The sequence below is a fragment of the Tachysurus vachellii genome, chromosome 5 (assembly GCF_030014155.1).
Source record: "Tachysurus vachellii isolate PV-2020 chromosome 5, HZAU_Pvac_v1, whole genome shotgun sequence".
In the NCBI taxonomy this organism is placed as follows: domain Eukaryota; kingdom Metazoa; phylum Chordata; class Actinopteri; order Siluriformes; family Bagridae; genus Tachysurus; species Tachysurus vachellii.
Window position 1 is genome coordinate 11285001 of NC_083464.1, and position 21373 is coordinate 11306373.

The 21373-nt window shown below is 36.5% G+C and overlaps 1 protein-coding gene across 1 annotated transcript; it reads right to left on the minus strand.

Moving 5' to 3' along the window:
• Positions 1-8060: 8060 nt before the first annotated feature.
• On the minus strand, positions 8061-10434 carry lrrc30a (leucine rich repeat containing 30a). The gene has a single exon (XM_060869177.1). It carries the CDS (start codon positions 10174-10176, stop codon positions 9298-9300), a length of 879 nt encoding a protein of 292 aa, XP_060725160.1. The 5' UTR covers positions 10177-10434; the 3' UTR covers positions 8061-9297.
• Between the last annotated feature and the right edge of the window lie 10939 nt (positions 10435-21373).

Here is a 21373-nt window from a genome sequence, read left to right on the forward strand (position 1 = left end):
GGCATCTCTGGAAAAATTGTCCGTAGTGTGTGATTACGTGAGTGAATGAGCGTGTGTGTGTGCCCTGCAATGGGTTGGCACTCTGTCCAGGGTGTATCCTGCCTTGATGCCCGATGACACCTGAGAGGCTCCCGGTGACCCGAGATAGTTCGGATATGAGCGAATGAATGAATGAATGAAAGAATGAGCAGCCAAGAGCTCCTGATGAGCTATGGGACAGAGTAACTTCTGAGTTCATTACAGACTTAACACTAATTCCTTCCTGTCAAAGTCTTCAAAACTCTCTAACCTTGGCACAACAGGTCTTTATAGAGCTTGCTTTGTGTACAGGGGCATTGTCTTGCTGTAACGTTCTAGACAATTGTGTGCTTCCACCTTGGTGTGGTGAAGAACCACCTATTGATGTGATGGTCAGGTGTCCACAAACTTTTGGCCAAATAGTAGCCAATAGATACCTTATATCATAAGCCCATACTTTGCACCTTGAAAAAGCATAGAAGAAACTTAATGGAAAAAAACCCACATCATTTTAAGTTTAGGTAAATGGATAGAAGTGTACTAGATAAAATTAGTACAATAGATTACATTTATCCTGTAAGTTCAGCACCTCTCTGCAAAACAGCATTTAAAAGCCATAGATGACCTTTTGAAATGTTTTTAATAGAAATAAAACACTGAATAAAGAATAGAGAAAAAGAGATGCAGTCAGACACAAATACGCACATTGTACACTAAATCCAGACAGACTCCAAATCTCATCTCATCCCCCTGAACCACTCTTCATTTATTCAGTTTTAAGTATAAATTGTCAACATGTATTTCAGTATAGTTTCTTCTTAGTTTCATTATTCAACAGTAGGTGACAATTTTCCTCAGAGCATCACATCCAGCTATGTTTAAATACTCCTGGATACATGATTCAGACCTGAGCTCCAGGTACCTCCTACATCCCGAAAACATGTTCGTAGGTGGTTTAGTTTCTCAAAATTGCCCCTAGGAGTGAATGAGTCATTGGCAATAAAACTCACCTGCATGTTGCACTGCTTAAAGGTTGGGACTGAATTAAGTACGGACAAATCAAGGGATTTAAGTCAATTGATCGTTGTTAAACTTATATTTGTCAGTTGTATTCTTGAATTTAGAAATAATTTGTTGTGATAATCCTTGGTTATTTTGGTTGGGATACCTTTAAGTTTACTATTTATCCTTAAATACGTCAAAGAATTTGATTTTCTCATAAGTTCTTGATATGCCTTCAAAAACTCAAAATCCCTTATGGAGGTCCTTAATTGTCTCATTCTCTCGTTATCACGTTTTTATGTTTATATAACTCATCTGAATTATGTTTGCAGTAACTTCAGGAAGAGCATCAATAAATTTATGTTGTACGTGTGAAGATAAAGTCAACCCGAGAACAATGGTGATCCTTCGAGAGAATGGGAATTCCAAATGAACATTCTTATAACTTCTTTCTCTCTCAGTAATAGCATTTTCTCTCTATAAAGTTTGGGATGTTTAAGATAAGTATAATTAATCATCCTTGAAAAGAAAAACATTTTTTTACATTGCTTTCAGTTTCCAGGAAATCTAATGTGACCTTTGGCTATTTCCTGTTTCCTGAGGTATGCACACACACATGTAAAATCCTTTTGTCATCAATCCCTGTGGAGAAACCAATGAACTTTGAAACACAAAAGAGACAAATGGTTGTGAAATGCACAAATCTGGTTTTTAGCATTAAGGCCAATGTGTGTATACATATGGTTGAGCTCAACATATACCAGTTTGCATTCATTATTAATATTATAGATTTATTTTGCTTATTTTCATAAAGGGTGCCAGTAATTATGGGTTTTACTGTATAAGTGTAGTGAATAGAGGACGTTTTCTAAGACTTCTTCCTTTTCTGCTTTCTAAAGTAGCCTCAGATCTCTGATTTGCCCTCTGGTAGTGGGTGGGGGTACCACACTATAATGGAAAATGACTTTTATTGGCTTTCAAATATAAATTACACCAGGGAATGCAATACATTTAACTGCATATGTAAACTAAACAGAGGAAAATCTGACTGATTTCAGATTTTCGAGAGTTTTTATCATCTTTGTTTACAAGGGCCACACAGACTGATGTGAGTACACAGTATTTGACTTTGTGATAAACTCTCAGCCACATAAAGGGTGCTCTGTCCAATAAGACTAGTACATTATGAGGAGCTCTTCACATGTTGGTGCCAGTGATCTTAACAGTACATGGAGGTCATAAAGAAAGACAAACAGTACAAACTAAACTTGTCTAAGTAAGCAAGGCGCCAGGATCCTAAGGAACCATGCTAAGTTTCTGGAACTGCACTTGAGGGATGAAAATAATTCCCTTGAAAAATATATTACCTCAGTCTGATGATGGCGGAGATAGATCTTTCATTGGAGGTGAAATGTGGTCACTGCAAAATTTGAAGCATATGATTTACATCATTTCCATCCTTCATTTAGTGAACCCTTGTACTCTGTGGATATGGGCATGGTCATCCTGGAAGAGACCATTCCCATCAGGTTGGAAATGTTTTATCATCTGGTAACACTGACTTGCCTCTAATGGTTCAATTAGACACACAAAATTGTATAAGAATTTGCTTTGAAGCAGTGTTCTTGCAGATTGTAGCTTTTAAAATGCAGCAGTTATCTGCTACAAAATGTTGACATGCATTAACCCTTTCATGCATAAATTATTTGAAAACATTAAGACAATTTTTTTAGATTACTTAAATGTGCATGAATTTTATTTTACTTGTATTTTTTTCTTTCAATTTCTTAATCGATAAGTAAATGGATTGACCACGTGTCAGGTGAAAAGGGATAAAACATTATAACTGGAAAAAAAATGTAAACATTGACAAATTCTTAGGACCAGGATATAATGCTAAAATATTTAATGTTGTTGACCAAAATTGTTTGGAACAAAAATGGGAATATTTTCCTAAAAAGAGCCTTAGATTGACTGTCCATCAGTGTGACCACTTGGTATGAAGCTGAAAGTTAAAGGTAATTACAAATATAAGGAAGCTCATGGTCAGCCAGGATGATAGTGGATAATTTTATCCCAGTCTGCTGAAGCATTTTCCCTTCTTCTATTCTAACATGTGTAAGTCATGTAGCACACAAATCTTCTTCATGTTGTTGTAGCCATGTGATCACTACTACAGTATAGGCAATATTTCAGGATTCAGGTGCAGTTCAATAGAAAGTTGCTCCTGGACACAACAAAAGTAACAAGAGTGATGAGGAACCTAATAATTGTATCATCATTTCACATTGATCACCACAAATATGCAAATAGAAAATAAAATAAATATTTTATATTTTAGTTCTTTATTTCGCCATTTTTTTTGACATTTTTATTTGGGAAGTGTATTGTGTAGCTGGAGATGAGATGAAAATGTACTTCATTAATCAATGAATGTTTTTATCAGTGAAATGGCTCAAGGCTACCCCATACCAAAACATTTTATTTATTCATCGTAGTCAGTGTGTTATAAGTGCATCAACGAGGATGAGTGCAGAAAATGAAATGAAGGAGAGCACTGGTTAATAAAAACATTTTGCACTGGACTACTTTTCATTGCAATGATGTCTTTTGAGCAAAGATGTTTTTGTGTAGTATTTTACCCTTTAAGAAATCCTAGTTCATGTCTTCACTCTTCACTATGCTATGAACAGACACCATGAGATGGAAAAGACTCCTTTGGTTTGAAAGCAGAACATGCAGGTATACCCTGATGAGATCTGTGGCCTTTTCGTTCAGTTTATAGCAGAATATGCCTGGGTTTACTTTACCAGCATGGAAATCATGCTTTTAGATTTGATTTGATTTGTGTCTGAAGATTTTATATTGGGTTCCAGCATGTGGCTTTAGGGGATAAAACACACCAGTGAGTGAGTTCTTGGGAAATCAATGTCTCTCAGTGCCCAGGCTTTGTCCAGACATGTTATATATTGATTGGTGGAAAGGTTACTGTGTCCACATTGCAGCACGCTGGGCTCCAAGAATACAGAATCTTTTATTCCTGAAAAAAGGCATTAGGCCTCTGTTTCATTTATCAGCATTCATTTGTCATCTTCAGTGGCCTGGATGGAAATGCAGGTGGGTTGGAAGGATACAATATTGTGTTTGTTTTAGCTTGTAGGTTGCCATTTTGTTGTCCTAAAACCTCCATTGTCCAGTCTTGTATTGACCATTTAAACTGTTTTCAGTCCGGTATGTTACATATTACAGAATAACTGACAACTCTATGACACGGCTATTGTACCACTACTGGCTTAACCAGAACAGTTATTTAATAACTACTAAATTAATTGTTAACCATGAGAGGACTACAAAAGCTTACATTCATTAGGCCAAGAAAATGTGAGCACATTATAATGACCATTTTTTAAGATGTACAAATTCTATGGAATGTTATGAAATCATGGTGTCCTTCTTGGAAGCTATTAAGTAAACTAATAAAATCAATGTTATAGTCTTGACTTTTATCCTAAAAGAAGTTTAGAAGTTTATCCTAAATATATTGATGTCTTTAAAATATATCTTTATAAATGAGGGTTTATTTATTTATTTGTTTGTTTATTTATTTATTTACAAGCAAGGACAAATAGATGGAAAATCCTAAGTGAACAAAACAAGGAATCCGAAGTCTTTCATACAGTGGAATAAAGTATTACTAAAGTAGTACAGGGAAATATGAAAATTTTGAACAGAACCTAATTAAAAAAGATTTGCATTATGCAAAACACTCGCCATGTGAACTCTGTTAAAATGTAAAACTAGGAATGTTTTTGTGTGTTTTTGAAATAACACCGAGCACGGAAAAGACTTTTGTCGGAGGAGCCTTTAAAAAGTCTATGAATAATCCCCCTCTGACAAGGTTCCAGTTAGAATACCATTAGAAAGCTTCAATCATCTAAAGAACATCTGAGGAACAGTTTTCTTCTAAAATCTCAGACCGTTTGTGGTTTAAAAGCAAGTGTTGAGGTCTTCTCACATTGGTCATTATTTTCTGTCAGCTACATAAATATAAATTAGTGTTCTAATTTGACTACTTTAAAATATTACAAATATGACAAATACAATTTGACAATCATCAATTCAAAGATGACTAAATGACTTAATATTGGAATCTCTCCACTGGCCCATGACACAGAGGTCAAGACTGTAAAAGCCGGATGTCATGCTGACCTTGTTATCCCACCACTAGAGGACGCAGTTATGCAGATGTACAGAATAAGAAAAATATAATGCATGTGCTTGAGTAGTATTTGAAATTCACAACTGATGGTGTCATGAGGAGTTTTGCTCACACATGTTGACATGACTTTTGACATACACCAGCCAGGTGCTTCCTCTTCATCGAGATAAGTTTAGTGATTCAGTCAATAAGTTGTCAGACTGCCCTTCTTCTGTATGAATTTTAGGACGATGCTGCATTGAGCAGTCAGGGATTATGGAGTTATTCACTTCTCAAAGGCTTGACATAACTATCTGGAAACTTTTCTCATAAAATACAAGCTTTATAGATGAATTGATCTAAGATTAAGACATTTGTATTTTTAAAAAACATTATTAGTCGCTTTGTAATAGTACTTTTTATTCTCATTTAGTCATAAAGCCTAGTTGAACCATTTTTTTTTCTTTTAATTCACCGAATGCGCTACAAAAACACATAAAAATGAACAGGAATGTCCTCAGAACAATGGACCCTAGAGCAATGGTCAATATAATTCAGTCCAGAAAGACATCATTATCTCTGCATCATTCACTATCCCTGCAACCCTGATCCATTTTGCTTGATAAGAGAAAGATACTGCACTCTTGAAACAGCACCGAGTATGAGATGGAGGGAATTAGGGGGGTTCGTGTGGAGGTGCTCAGGCCCGATGCTCCTATTCACACTGAGACAGTGAGGTCTGAGGTGATTCTGTCTCTCTAGCACATGAGATTTTCATTCAGGCTGTGCACAGAGGCATGACCGATCTCATCATGTCTCCAGTGAGAGGTGGCTATTGTTGGATACAATCATTGTATGAATGTGTATGGTCAGTGTAGCTAAATGTAACATTGGGCGTATGGAAATGACTCATGTGCAATATTTATAATTTATTACTCTGGTTTTGGCTTGGATAAGGCTGTGATTCAGACACTGGTTCAGTCTTTCCCATTTCATAATATTTTTTTCAGTGTTATCCATGTGTTCACCTTATGTAAAGTTTCTTGGTGTTTGTGTGTGTGAAGAAAGACTGTTCAATGAATCATTTTCTCTTTATATCATGTATTAAAAGCAGGTCACATAAGGGAATTGGTGTATTAGATTCAATTTTTTGTTTCAATAGTGACTCAGTGTCTGGGCTACAGCCTCACAAGGCACTGATTACTGAGAAAACAACCCTTGCTAAGCAAAGAGCCTGCAAACAAATCATGAGCTGTTTCATATTTATATTAATTCAACTTCAGTATATTTCAGTCAGCTTTATATTTATATTCATACACTCCATTCTGGCAACAAGGGAATCTAGGGATTATCCATGGAATACTTGGCATATAATGGGAATACTTCCTGCATGGCATCACAGGGCATCATTTACACACCCATCCACATGCTAATCTGTGATTTAGTGTCATCGGTCAATCTACTGACTTGCTGGGATAGAAAATCAGAGAACCCAGAGAAAATATGTGAAGACATGTTGAGAACATGTGAAACTCCACACAGCCAGTAAACCAAGCTCCTGAGCCTGGAAGCAGGGACGCTGAAGCCGTGAGTCGGAAACGCTACCAGCTACAACACCGTGCTACCTGCATTATATACTACTATATCAATATTATTAACACATCACTTACACAAGTTCATAGTTCCTGTGTCTGAATGTATATAGACATTGTTTTCAATTACATGTTTCCCAATATAGTGACACCAACTCAGCTGTGAGCAGCAGAGGTCACTCTTCCACTCTCCCTCAGTGATTACACCGCGTGAACCTAATGATATTAGGTTTAGGCTAAAAAAAAAAATACCTTTAGATACAAATATACTATCAGATGACTAAAAATGACACTTTTTCCAGCAAACTGAAAACAACTAAAATTGAAATTCCTTTACTTATCTGTTATGGATGAATGATTACAAAGCAAATTTAAGCACATTTAATGCATTTAAAGTCAGCTCATACTGTCCTGTTTTATTTAAATTTGCACAGACAAGTGATGAGCATAGAACATTAAGTCTGGATGAAAAGCAAAGAAAAAGAGGCCAAAGTGATTGTACCTGTTTAAGAGTGATAAGTACTTTATTTGTTTGGCTGTGCAGAATCAGTGAGCTGTGGTATGATAAACTCTGCTGCGAACTGACTTTCCATCACGAACCTAATGAGACACAAGAAGCTGATGGGCTACAAAAACTAATAGCATACAAAAAGCCACTAGTACATGATATCAAGGGTAAGAAAATGGAGAGATTGATACAGTTTTCAGGATTGTTGACTCTCTACACCAACATCAAAAGTTCTGGTAAATGGATTTATAATGGTGTATAGATCTATTACAATTTTTGGATGGTTTTTATCTCTGAAATATTACAAGACATAACAATACATACATTATTTCACAATCGTTGATTAGAAAAAAGAAACATACAGTATATATTATAGAAATAACAGAAAGACAGCACACATCTTGTTTGACATTTATTGTAGTGATAGAAGTCTAATTATTTAAACCTTTTAAACATTAACATAATTAATAAGTTCCTCAAACAAACACTTCGTAAGTAAATGATTATATATATATATATATATATATATATATATATATATATATATATTATATATATATATATATATATATATATATATATATATATATATATTTCATATATTACATATATATACAGTACAGTATATGCCATATATATATATATATATATATATATATATATATATATATATATATATATATATATATATATATATATAAGCCCAAACTGGTTGAACTGCATTCAGTTCCAGTGTATTTGGTGAAAATTCATATTAGTTTTTGAATATAAAGTAAGAAAAAACAAGGTTCACGCTTCTTCAGTAAAAGAAAAGATTATAAGGACTAAAGAGAAGAGAGAATAATGGAAAGAAGTGCAACCTTAAATTAATACAAATTGAACAATTACTAAGGACATTTAGTAAATAACATTCAATGACATTTCTGAGTAAAATAATCTGTTAACAGTTAACTCTCAATAAATCATTGAACTGATTAATTGAATACAACCTTTGTCACTGTACACCATGTTTTCCATTAGAAAAATTAGATTGTGAGTGCAAAAGCCATTTGTTTATAACACACAAGTATATTCACTATATGGTATTCAGATGTACCAGAAATAGATAAAAAGGATTAATATTTAAAGCTATGCTCATGACTCTCTGAATCTCTTTTTTTTGTTGTTGTTGCTAGAATTGTATAGTACATAACGTTCAGAAAAATAAGCAGAAAGCCCTTCCAATAAAAATGCCCTTCCATCCTGTACTTTTCAACAGGATGCACCACTGACCTTTCTTTTGTAGTAATTGAAATGTCTCTGCTTTGCACTCCAATGCACGATCAACACTTGTAGAAAATGGTAGAGGCCAGGTATAATTGCAAGTCTTCTTCTCTTGGGGCTTTCAAGAAAAGATTGTGGACAACAAGGGTCAACGTGACTGAGTCAGCAGGTTTAAAGACAGTTCCAAATGAACTCAGTGTTGCACAAAAGGAGAAGAAGTCCAATGCTTGTTTAGCACAACTGCCAAGCTGGTGCCCTTTGTTTAACATGCTCCTGGGAACCTTAAACATGCCCTCAAGTCCTGGCACTGCAGAATGAAAAGAATTCAGTATCAGCAACCTTCACATACTCAGAGGAATCTTTTTACACTTTAATAACCCAGTCGTTCTCCTCTTTGACAGAAGGTCTACATCATCTGTTTATGTTCTTTTGCTTCTACCATTAGTCCCTACAGCATTAAGAATAGTAATTGTACATTTCTGTTTTATTTTCAACTTTTTGAATGCCTTGATGTTTCTCAATTGTTGTCATCCTAATATAGACATTAGCTACGTTATAACTGAATTTTTTGTTGTGTTCTTAATAAAGCTATGGAAATCTCCATTAGTTAACATCAACCTAAAGAAAATTATGGATTCAAAAATAGATGACTGGCACTAAAGGGAAAATAGTCCAAATAATCAAATAGACTACTTAATCTTTGTTGGCTCACTATTTCAGTTGCCCTTGAGATAGTTATAAAGAGCTTGGAGTCCTCCATCTAACACCTCTTTAACTGGCTTGAGCAGAGGGTTATGCATGATATGGAGTCCTTTATCCAGTGGATGTGAAGCTAGTTTCTGCAGCCTGTTCAGTTGGTGCATTTCAGCAGGAACATTCTGAATGTCATTATAATCCACATTGAGCAGTTCTAGCTTTGTCAGATAGCAAAGCATCTTCGGCAGACAGTGAATACAGTTCTCTTCCACAATGAGGATCTTTAGATCAGCCAGTGCTTGGATATGTTCTGCAATGTTCTCCAACCTATTGCAGGCCACATGCAAGAAGACCAACTTTTTCATGGTATAGACACATGCTGGGATATATACAATATTGTTGTGGCTTAGGTTGAGCTTCTGCAGGTTGGTGAGAGCAGACAGACTATCTGGGAGGCTTGCAAGCTGGTTGTTTGCCAAACTCAAGACTTCCAAATTGGTACAAGATCCAAGCTCCTCAGGGATATCAGTTAGGTGATTGTGGTATGCAAAGAGTACCTTTAGGTTCCTGAGGTGCCCAATCTCAGGGGGAAGACTGGTGAGCTGGTTACCCCACAGGTTAAGTACCACCAGGTTCTGAAGGAGTGCCACAGAGGAAGGCAAGAAACATAAGCAGTTCAGGGACAAATTAAGCTTTTGCAGTTCTGTGAGCTCCCATAGCTCCTGAGGAGGTGCAATCATACCTTGTCGAGCCAAGCTCAGCACATTGTAACCAAATTGCATCACAATGTGTTTGCGAATCCTGTCGGATGATGTCAGGGTTTCCTCACAGGCTGTATTCTTTCTTCCTACAAGTTTTACGTCCTTGCTTGTGGCTGCCTTCGATTTCTTTCCTCCCATTCTAGTACAGTGCCTCAGCACAGCTCTAACGGTTTTATGGCTTACGGCTCCCTAAGCAGCTAAACAACACAAAACATCTTCATTGTTTTTAATCTCTTCAGAGATAGCAGAATCTCCGCTCTGAGCAGTAAACAGGAGAGCTGAAGTTTACAGCATATTCTTTGGTCCAGAACTCCACTGACATCCAGATAGAATTTTGTGTCTGGCAGACGGAGTCGTAAACACACTTCTGTGTGTCTGTGAGGTAGTAAAGATCCTGTTGCCTGTCCAGAACATTTTGAAGGAGTTGTGCTGAAAGCCAGTGGAGGGAGAGAGGATCTAGAACATATCACAGTGTCAAACAACATTGCTGGAACGACTCATACCATGTTTCACTGCCTGTGTCTTCAGCTGCCCCTGTCACTTCAACGCTAATAACTAACCTAGATTCTGGCTCAGGCATGGGGCAACCATTTCTGAAGAGCACAGAGAGTATAACAAACGATCATGCCTTACATTACAACTACTTCAGCCATAATTGGGCCTTTTAGAAGTGCAGTCTCACTGTAATGGCTTATGAATTTATACATAATATTATTGATCCATGATAAACATTCAGTGACTTTTTCAGTTCTCCTTATTTCCATACATATGGCTGTTTTTACAATCACAAAGGTCTCATAACCACATATAAAGTTTGCGCATTACAGGGTGATATGCACTGTCAATTTGTCGAGCATGTATTTTATACATAATATTAAATGTCATGTTCAGACAACTGAGCTCTTAGATTACATCACACAAGCTATTTTGAGTAAGTACTGTAGCATCACACAACACCCAAGGCCTGGAGTGTAGTAATAGCAGTGCTGTTATTAAAAAGAATTAACATATTCATGTAGAAGAAAAAGAAATGTTACTATATTAAAATGCATCGAAAGCTAAGTCAGCCACTCAGATGGCCTAATAGCTTCAGTGCTCCTTGAATGAGAACCCATTTACAGTGGTCAGGTCCATTAAGGATATGTACTGTAAATAGCATGGCTTCTTATATATAAACTCCCAGCTGGTATGTGTTGACAATCTTAATGAATTTACTCCTCACCAAAGTTTTTATTCTCACAGCAACTTTTAATCTGGCTACAATGATGGGATAAGGTCCACTAGGTCTGTCATAGCACGTCTAGATTATTGAGAATATTATGGAAATAGAATTGAAATTATAAAAGCAAATGTCACGTTTTACACATTGCATAATTTTAATTGACATACACAGAAGATAATTCAGGTTTCAAACCCCATTTCAAACACCAAATTTGCAACTAAAGTCTAAAATTATGCCAATTTTTGCCCAGTGAATGTTATGTGTGCTCAGACCTACATTACTTACACAAGTCAGTATTCTCTGCCCTCACTTCTTCCCTGCAAAGCTGTCTGATATTTTTTAAGTAGACGTGTCTGACATGGGTTTCTCAATAGCATCTAGACCGGCACCTTTAAACACAACCCTTACTGGTCCAAAAAAAAATCAGAAATGCACACCGAAGAAAAAAATAGCATTGTTTGTCTTTGCCGTCACATACTGTATAACACAATGCAGCTTTAATATTAATAAAAAATTTACAATGAAAAGAAGCCAAGTGTAATAAATATCGAGTAGGAGTATCATAGCATGAATGGTCCTACAGTAGCTCTAATTACCACATAAACTACTGCCATTTGGTTTGCTGTACAAAATTGATTTAAGTGGATTTACTGTATGTATAAAGCAGTGGATTAAGGTATTTAATATATACTTCAAATGGCATTCCATAGAATTTATAATATTTTTACAGACCGAAACATTCCAGTTCGGCATAACATATTGTGGTTACGTCAAATGTGGATGAAATTTACTTCTCCTCACTCACGCTGAAGAAAAATCCACTGTAACTTATACACACCTTGGTTTACAACTTCTCACATACCTCTGTGAATAGTACTTATGACTGTAGTTATGTCTGAATACCACTGTGTACGATTTTAGTATAAACTCCTAACTTGCGCTTAACTCAAGTCTCATAGAATTAGAAGAGTTAGAATTAGAATAGAAGAATAAGGGAATATTTAAAATAGTAACTATTTAATAGATGTTTAAAATTAGATCAGTTTGCTATAGAGGCAACTTGTTATTAGCGTTTATCTGTTAGTTTATTTCTGCACGTTAATGTATGATCGATCTATAAAGACCTTTTAAAAACACACTCTGGTATTCGTATGAAGTCATGGGTTAGCCTCAGCTGTGTGAACTTTGCACTCTTTGATCCTATTTTCATGTTTACAGCTTTAGCCGAGACAGGCCATCGAAGACATCCATGGCATCTCATATAAACATCCAAAGCAATAGTCTGCACGTGAGCATCAGTGTGTGAAACATGCAATAGTAAAACTACAGGGTGTCTGAAAAGTCAGGAACCAATTAGAGTAATATTACATGCACTTAATTTTACATTCATTATTTACAACACATCTTTTCCCTTATGCTCTTTGCATTTTATCAGCTGCTGTATCATGTTTTTGTGGATTTTGCTCAATCTGTTTTGATCAACATATTTGCTCAACATAATCCCATTGGACCCTGACTTTTCAGACACTCCATGCAGACACAGCTGACAAAAATGGGAAATACAGAAAAAGTTCAGATTTTCTTTTTGTATGCTCTCATGTCTGTGCTGCCTTCAGGCTATCCCTTTTAGTTATTCTTGTCATAGCTAGTCTTGCTGGAGTCCCTGCGAAATACAATATACATCTTCCGTAACCATTATGTCAGAATAAGCATACAGAATATTCTCTCTGTCAAGCTCCACATGCTACTGCTGAGATACCAGTGAGCTTGACCCATTGTGCTCTCCGGACCTGATTGTCTATCCTTATGCCCTACTTCTGGTTGGAGCCTCATCGCTTGGAAACCTCGCATGGCTGATGATTTTGGCCCCACATTGACTTCCTAAAGATATATGAGACTGCTGTTGATGGCATCACTTAGAAACTGTGAAGCTGCATTTGAACTGCAACTGACACATTGAACAGTTTTGTACTCAGGTCTCAATCAGTGAATTGGTGATAATGTTAACAAAATACACTTCATGTTATAGCTAGAATTAATTTTCTGGTTAGATAATTATATTTATAGAAGGGAAATTATTTCTTCCCTTATATCATCTCATTGAGTTTTTCCTTGTCACCGTCATCTCTGGCTTGCTCATTAGGGATAAATTATATATTTAAAACTGATTACCGTAAAGCTGCTTTGTTACAATGTCCACTACTAACAGCACTGAATTGAATTTAGTACATATGCTAATGCAGTAAATGTACAATTTCTACCAGTTCATGTCATAATTCTGAACTTATTTATATTATATGCAAAAATGGATACATTATGTACCCATGCACTTATTTCACTGAGTATATCACAAAATGGGCTTATTATTTGTAAGTTAAACCAAGTTTCTGAAAACCTATTCATATGCAATGACATCTTTTTTCTTTTTTTATACCTCACACAAAAGTTCAAGTTCTGCTCCAGCTTGTTTGTTGTGTCAGCATTGTAAGAGGACCCTGCACATGGCCGCTGGTGTGATGTTGCTGGTAATGTGAGTTGTTTGACAATTTGACCTGTAAAACTGCAACCTCTATTCAGCCTTAAACATGACCCCTTCTGGGGAATAAATAACCCCTTAGTATTTGGCTTGCTAATTTCCCTACTGTGTGCATAAACAAAGCTGGTATGTGTGAGCACATTAATGTATGTAGAGGAACAGAGGATGCTGACCTGCTACAACCCGAAGCTCAGGAAATGTGGTCCATTGCATCTACATTTTAGACTTCATCACTAGGCTTTTCCCTATAGCAGTTACATTTTCTTAGATTCGATGTTTTGCTGAGGACAAGCCACTTAAGTAATGCCAAATACATATTGTTTTCCCCAGGATAATAAAAATAAGAAAAATTACATGTATTTGCTTTGTCAGTATGGTGCATGACAGCCAATATTCGCAAAGGTCGAAGACCACAGAATGTCCAAAGCTGTTCAAATATAAGAGATTAGGTCAAGGGTGTCCAATCTTATCCAAAAAGGTGCAGGTTTTCATCCCAACCAAGCAGAAGCCAACCCTCATTGTATTTTGAAAGCCAAGCTGGAATCAGTTGTGGCTCCTACGTGATTTAGAATGAAATCGTTCACCCACATCGACTCTATGCATATTGACCTCCGGATTAAACAAATTCATTTAGATTTAAATTCCTTGATACCTTAAAAATTAATGGTGGTATTGAGAATATGACTTCCAAAACATTAGAACCCAAGATTTGCAGGAATGTGGAAATGACTGGAATGTGGAAATTACAATCAGAAGTCACCACTGGTCCAGTGCTTCACATAGCATAAATATAGAACTATCAAAGTTGTCAATACACGTAGTGGATCCTAGTAAGAGATGGCACCAATTCAACACCCAGGATATATATCAGACTAATTCCTGCAAAAAAAATGGACAGAATTCTATCTGATCCTGTAACATATAGAAAAGATTGGGAGATTTGGAGTAGATATTTTTCGGAGCTGGACATTTTACATAATGTATATATGTTGACGTGAAAGAGCTTAACAATGTGGGATAGCTCTTTGATTTGAGTATGTCATTACAGGTAATAGCCCACAAAATGATACGACTGGAGATAACACAATATCAATAACAATACAATATCAATAACTATTCCAATAACAATACTGAAACCTTGAACATCAATTGATATATATATATATATATATATATATATATATATATATATATATATATATATATATATATATATATATATATACACCCATGCAGTTTTTCATTTAAATGAAATAATACTAAGCCTTATGGTTAATCAACAAAATTATGAATATGCTACTTACAGTAGATTAAACATATAATATGTTATAAACATGGGCACACCATAGAGTTTGCATGCTCTCCTCATGTTTTGGGGGTTTCTTTTGGGTACTCTGGTTTCCTTCCCCAATCCAGAGACACATGAATCGATGTTCTAAACAGATATAGATATGACATACATACTGATTTGTTAAAGTTGAGAAAGCTTGTTAGAAAAGCAGTGTCGATTATCTGGATTGGGAGCTCCACAGAAACATTTGTGCCTGCAAGAGGTTTTTAACTTTTCATATGAGCACAAGCAGTTGGTAAGTTATGAAGCTTGAAGAACAAGCAAAGACCGTGTTCATTAACAATCAACATACAGTGTTCATTTATTTATCTGTAGTAACTGCCTGATGAGGGCTGCAATGTTTTAAATCAAGTTTCTATAACATTTACTGTATATTCTAGCCAATAGAACCAACTAAATGTGTTCCAAAAAAATACTTGTACAGGTTGGAATTTTAACAAGAAAAGTCCAGAATTCACAGACTATGCAGGAACTGATGGCATTTAGCTTCTTTCTCCAGGGGTATATAGTGGTAAGATTTGTTTATGGATATTTGGATCTTTAGCTGTGAGCAGTTATTGTTAAAAATAATCAATCTCATAATAAATTAAAAGCATGTTTTTGTGGGGTACTTTTTTCAATGGTGAACCAAAGATCAGCCTTTCAAGAACTATCTATTTCTATCTATATTGTGTAAATATACAGAATATACATTTATGATGGCAGGGTTTCAACTTTTGCACATGCTTGTGTGGGCTTTTCTGGGTTCTCTGGTTTATAACCCACCTTCCAAGAACCTGCAAGTAGGTGGATTGGCTGTAATATGTAGGTATGTTTTTAAGAAAGCAAAGTATATAAAGAGAAAGTGAAAGGCAAGTTGAACGGAGGAGAAATTTTGTGTGGGCAGTGAAACTGAAACCATTAAGTGATGGCAGTTTGGTGAAGAGGTAATTACCGTGGATGGTTGACATATGAGTATATTTTTCCAATTCTCTTGCTTATTCCAGAAAAGAATAAGCGCCTGATTGAGAGTAGTATATAACTAATGGCCCTCCTCTCTGCAGAGCACAAAACAAGCTGCGACTTCGATTCAGAGGTCATGACAGGCTTGGAAATGCTGAATGCCTTGTGCTAACCAGTATAAGCAGCCTCTGCTGAACTTTCCTCACAAACTTCAGGGTGTTAGCATATAGAGGCCTCCAGAATCTCGAATGACTCAACCGCATTCACGGCTGTGACATTTATTTCCAGTAGCAAGGTGGGCAGGTGGCTGTTTATGGAAGTCCACCTACATTTCTGCTCTTTCTAGCATGTTCATGGTGCAGTTGTTGTATACACACCCTGACAAAAGATGAGTCTCCTGTAGATATATTTATCACTGCTGAATGTGATATACCTCAGGTTTGATTTATCTGTGGTTTATCACGTCACATGGCCAATGGGTTTACTGTTGCAAATTGCAGTCATTAGTGCTTATAGACAGATGTTCAAATGGGTGGACAACATATTACCTCTTATTTATTAGGAATTCCAATATGAAATAATTGGTAAATCCATTTATTCATTCATCTTTGGAATCTGCTTTGTCCTGGTCAGGCTTGCATTGGATGTGGAGCCAATCTATCTACTTGCGTGTCTTTGCAGAGTGAAAGGAACCCCATACAGATATAGGCAGAACCTTGCAAAACTCCACATCACACAAGATGCACAAACCCAAGCTCAAGATTGAACCGTGGCCCACGGATCAAACTGTGTATGCTACCCTCTGTGCCACCTTGCTTTCAGAACATGGAGCAAGGAGAAATAACACACTGGTCAACTCATTCTTGAGTCATCCTGTGAAAAAGAGCCATGACTAACTATGTTACCATTTTTTTGTATCTTCACCATCTTGCCTTAGAATGCAAAAAATAAAAATCTGAACCTCTGTGGAGTTCACTTTTTGTAATATTTCAGTAAATTCTGATAAGCCTGTTGTGTGCTGCATCTGTAGTCCTAAAACAATCTAATATCTGAGCTGTGATTTTCTTTATTGGTCTCCCACCATATCAGGAGGAGGAAAATGGAAAGATTGGAGTAAACAGAACAATAAACTTGAGATGAAGTAGAGCAGGATGATAAATAGATGGCGGGATATCAGTACACAGACTATTACGTAGGATAAAGATGCTATTTGTAATGTCTCTTGAATGTTGGGGGGAGTAAAAAGAAATTGCCACAGCAGACGGCTAATGTGGTTACAGAGTACCCGAATTAAGTTTGACATACTGAAACAGCGGCTGGGAATAAAAAGCAATCAGCTCTCTGACACAATCATGGGTACAAGATGAAGCATTGCTGTACAACATAACAAGATACCACCTGAAAGAAATTCAAGTAATTCACTGTCTCACCTGCAAAAGGCACAGTACACTAAATGCATTACTGTACTTGTGAACCTGTTATGACTTTATATGTCTGGCCAATGAGACAAGTAGTGTTTTAATGAGTTCCTGGCCAAGTTCCCCCGTGCTATGGGGAAGTCCAGTTTCTTACTCCAGTCCAAATGTGTTTTAGGCTGATCGTCATCTCTAAATTGTCCATAGTGTGTGAATGGGTTTTTTTGAGAGTGAGATGGATTGATATGGATCTGTCCCAGGAACACTGGGCATAAGAAAGAAGAATTTATGGGAGGGTGAGTATGCAGTTCACCATGTACAGTACACACATTCACCATTAAGCAACTTAACACAAACGGCATTTAGCTGTAATCTTAAGCCTAAGGAACACACATGGACAGTGATAGAACATATTAAAGCTCTAATAACCTGAACACAGGATCGAATTAGGGACCATGAGTTGTGAGAAGGCAAATCTACCGACTGTGACACTCATAAAATGATTATATTATATTAATATAAATTATATATTAGATTCATTTTTCAAAGACCAATCATTTTAACGTAATTTCCCGCCGATATTCTCAGGTCAAAACGATCTGAGCATTTTCTCCGAAATAGAAATGTGATTCTTAAAATGCTTAGAGCGAGTAGTGTGCTTTAGCTTCCATGTTGCAAAGGTTATTTTTGTATTGTATAAATTATAGTAGAATATAAGGATTAATCACTCCAGAATATTTACCAGGGTTTGCATTCAGATGTCAGGCCTGATCACAGTTGTAATAAAAATGTTGTATTCTTCTTGCTTTCATTTCTTCAATCTGCTTTGCAGTCACAGTTAATTGGATGCTCACAGCGCAATCTTGCATTAGGCTGCTCACTTACCCAGCGCTCCAGGTTCCAAATCAGTTTCGAAAATTGCATTCTCTCAGTAGTTGGTCAGAAAATAGGTTGTGGATTTAGCCCAAATTTCTCAATATCTGGAAAATTAACAGACGACACTTGGGCAGCCATTACAATAAAAATAAAAAGGTTTTTATCAAGTGCATTCATTACAACAGGGCACTTTTAATCTCAGGAGGTGTTCAAATTCAGACCATGGGGCATAATCATTGTACTGTTTGGTGTCTTCTCTTACAAATATCTCTAAGTCAATTCACAAGTCTTGGTAATTAGCTGTTAAGTATACTTACTAAAACATTCTAAATTGTATAATGGTAACTCAAAGCAGTTGTTTTCTTTAAGTTGTAGAAGTATATATAAGTAAATATTGTATCTTTCCTATAACTATCTTTTCTGAGTAGCCCTCCAGAGTTTTCCCCCAGTTCGTCACCTGCAGCTTTTCATTTTCATCATTTTTCTCATCTTCTGTGTGTGGATTTGATTGGCTGCACCCCATCACATTCTCTGCACATTGGCTCCCAATGCATTCCACAGCCATTCTCAGGCTTGGCGCTGTTCGCATTGGAGAAGCAGCTGGAGCTTGTGCCCACTATTGCTCAGGGCATCCAAATGGCCAGGGTGTTCTGCCAGGTGGACCTGCATCCTCCTAGTGGAGAATGTACACTGCCAGCACTGAGCATCTACTAATGGGCTTCAGCTGCTTCCACCGCTAATGGAGGCTCAATGTTCGACTCCATCTCTTCCATTAGTGTTTTGGGATTTTTATTCACAGTGTGATATAGAAGGAAATGAGGATGGGTTGATGCGGTCACGTCAAAGATGATAAGATGGATGTTTCTGCAGTAAAATGTGAGAGTGGGTGTGCATTAGCTTAGAGAGAAACAGAGAATATTACCAATAATACCAAGCTTGTTTAAATTAGCCTTTGACCCCTGCAAATCCTGTGGCTGCAGATATTCCTGCATTAGAGAGGATGTTGCTTCACAGTTCGCATGAATAAAGTTCAAGTAAGTTGTTTTAACTCCAGCGTTTTGACAATGATTGTTGATTCTTTAATCTATGTCTTGAAATTGAAGAAAAGTATTCAGGGATTAAAATAACACACAGTATGTTATCTCATGAATGAAATTTTTGGCCAGAATGAAAGACTAGTGTCTGTTCTACCATACATGTAGAATGATGTAATGCCAAACCATGTTGTAATTAATACTAATTATGCTAGAAGAAAACACTAACCCTACACTTTTCTTGCTAGCCTTTGATCCTAATTGAGTCATGTGAATTGTTATGCATTCCCAAGTGCAGGGATAATGAGATTTTTGCCTATGTAAAAATTTCTGCATTAGTTATTTATGTTGGACATCAATGAATAAAGTGTCTTAAACCTCTGTGAATGTAGCAGTGCTGACCTCAGCCTATCCTTTTAATCATACTATCAAAGCTTGGCCTGCCAGTGTTTCTCTGATGTTCCGAGACCACTGAGGTTAACAACTGTAATTCATCACCACATGTCCAAATGCATCTTTTTCTCCCTTATTCTCTTGGCCCACAAGCACGGGCTTTTTCCATTAAGGTCTAGCTGCACCAGCTACCCAAGTGTCCCAGCTTTCTCCACACCATTGACGAACTACTTTTTTCCCATGTGCATTTTGCCATGTACCCTCTTGTTTTATTTTGTGTTCTTGTGCCCACCTGCATGACCCCTAAAGAAATAAACAAGTATTGCTATGAATTATTTTCAGACATTTGGAAAACTGCAGTCTGATGGTATTAATAATAAAGTGCTATGCTAAATAACCTTTTTATTAGACTTTTTATTTAAATCACTGATATGTGAGCTGGAAGGTTTTTGCAAGGAAAAAAATGTGTCACAACTCAGGCAGCACAACAATATTGTGTTATTAAGCTGCGAGAAATGTCTCACAGGACTTGAGGGAATAGACAGGCTCAGTTTGTAGGTGACAAGGTCCATTCTTAGCCAGGCTTTCGCAATCCTGTCAGATATTTTCACTGGTCTTCACATCCATTCTGTTTACACTGGTCTTCTCCAGGGCTTTTGACAGTTGGAATCATGACAAAGGTAGACATGCTAAAATTCTGATTGTAGTTTAGAGAGGCTTGCTTGCCCCCTGTTGGTTTTTGTGTGTCCTGACAACTAAAAATCTTTAAGCATTTTTGGAATAAATGCTCCACCTTCTACAAACAGATTAATGTAATTCTATCACTGATCACAAGTTTCACTCAATTCCATTTTTCTATGGGGGGGAGGGGGGGGCTTAATACTGGTATAATAAAGGTTTGATTTAACTTGAGGAGGTTTAAAGATTATATATGAAATGTGGTCTGATTAAATTCTCAGTCTCTAAAAGAAAATTTGTGTTAAACAAACTGCAGATAATGTACTAATGTATAGAGAGAGAGAGAGGGAGAGAGAGAGAGAGAGAGAGAGAGAGAGAGAGAGAGAGAGAGAGAGAGAGAGAGAGAGAGAGAGCTCCACTAGGTGGCAGCAAAATAAAGTTCACACACAATGTAACCCTCAGCAGGTTGGTCAGTAATTACAAACTTTTTTCTTTTCGTTTTTCTTTTCTTTTCTTTGCTTTTTTTTAAATCTCTTATCTAAGATCTTTTTACTACCTAGACAGAACATTTTTACATTTTTACCTGCCAATGAATCTATTATGAATTTTCTATTATCTTATCATAATACTTCTTTGTGTTCTACAAGTCTTGTGTTCCTGATTGACGTTAAAACGTGCTGACCCTAGAGACTGTCAATATTAAATTGTTTTCAATGTTAAAATGTTAAAAGTTTTCTTCATCAAAAACATCACCATATGAACAGTTATCTTTGTTTTGTTAAACACCAAGACAGGTTTAAACCCATTTATTACTAGTCTTAGTTTATGTGTCTCATGTGCCATACTTAGTGCATTAGATGGGAGATGGTTGGTGAACAAAGGACACTC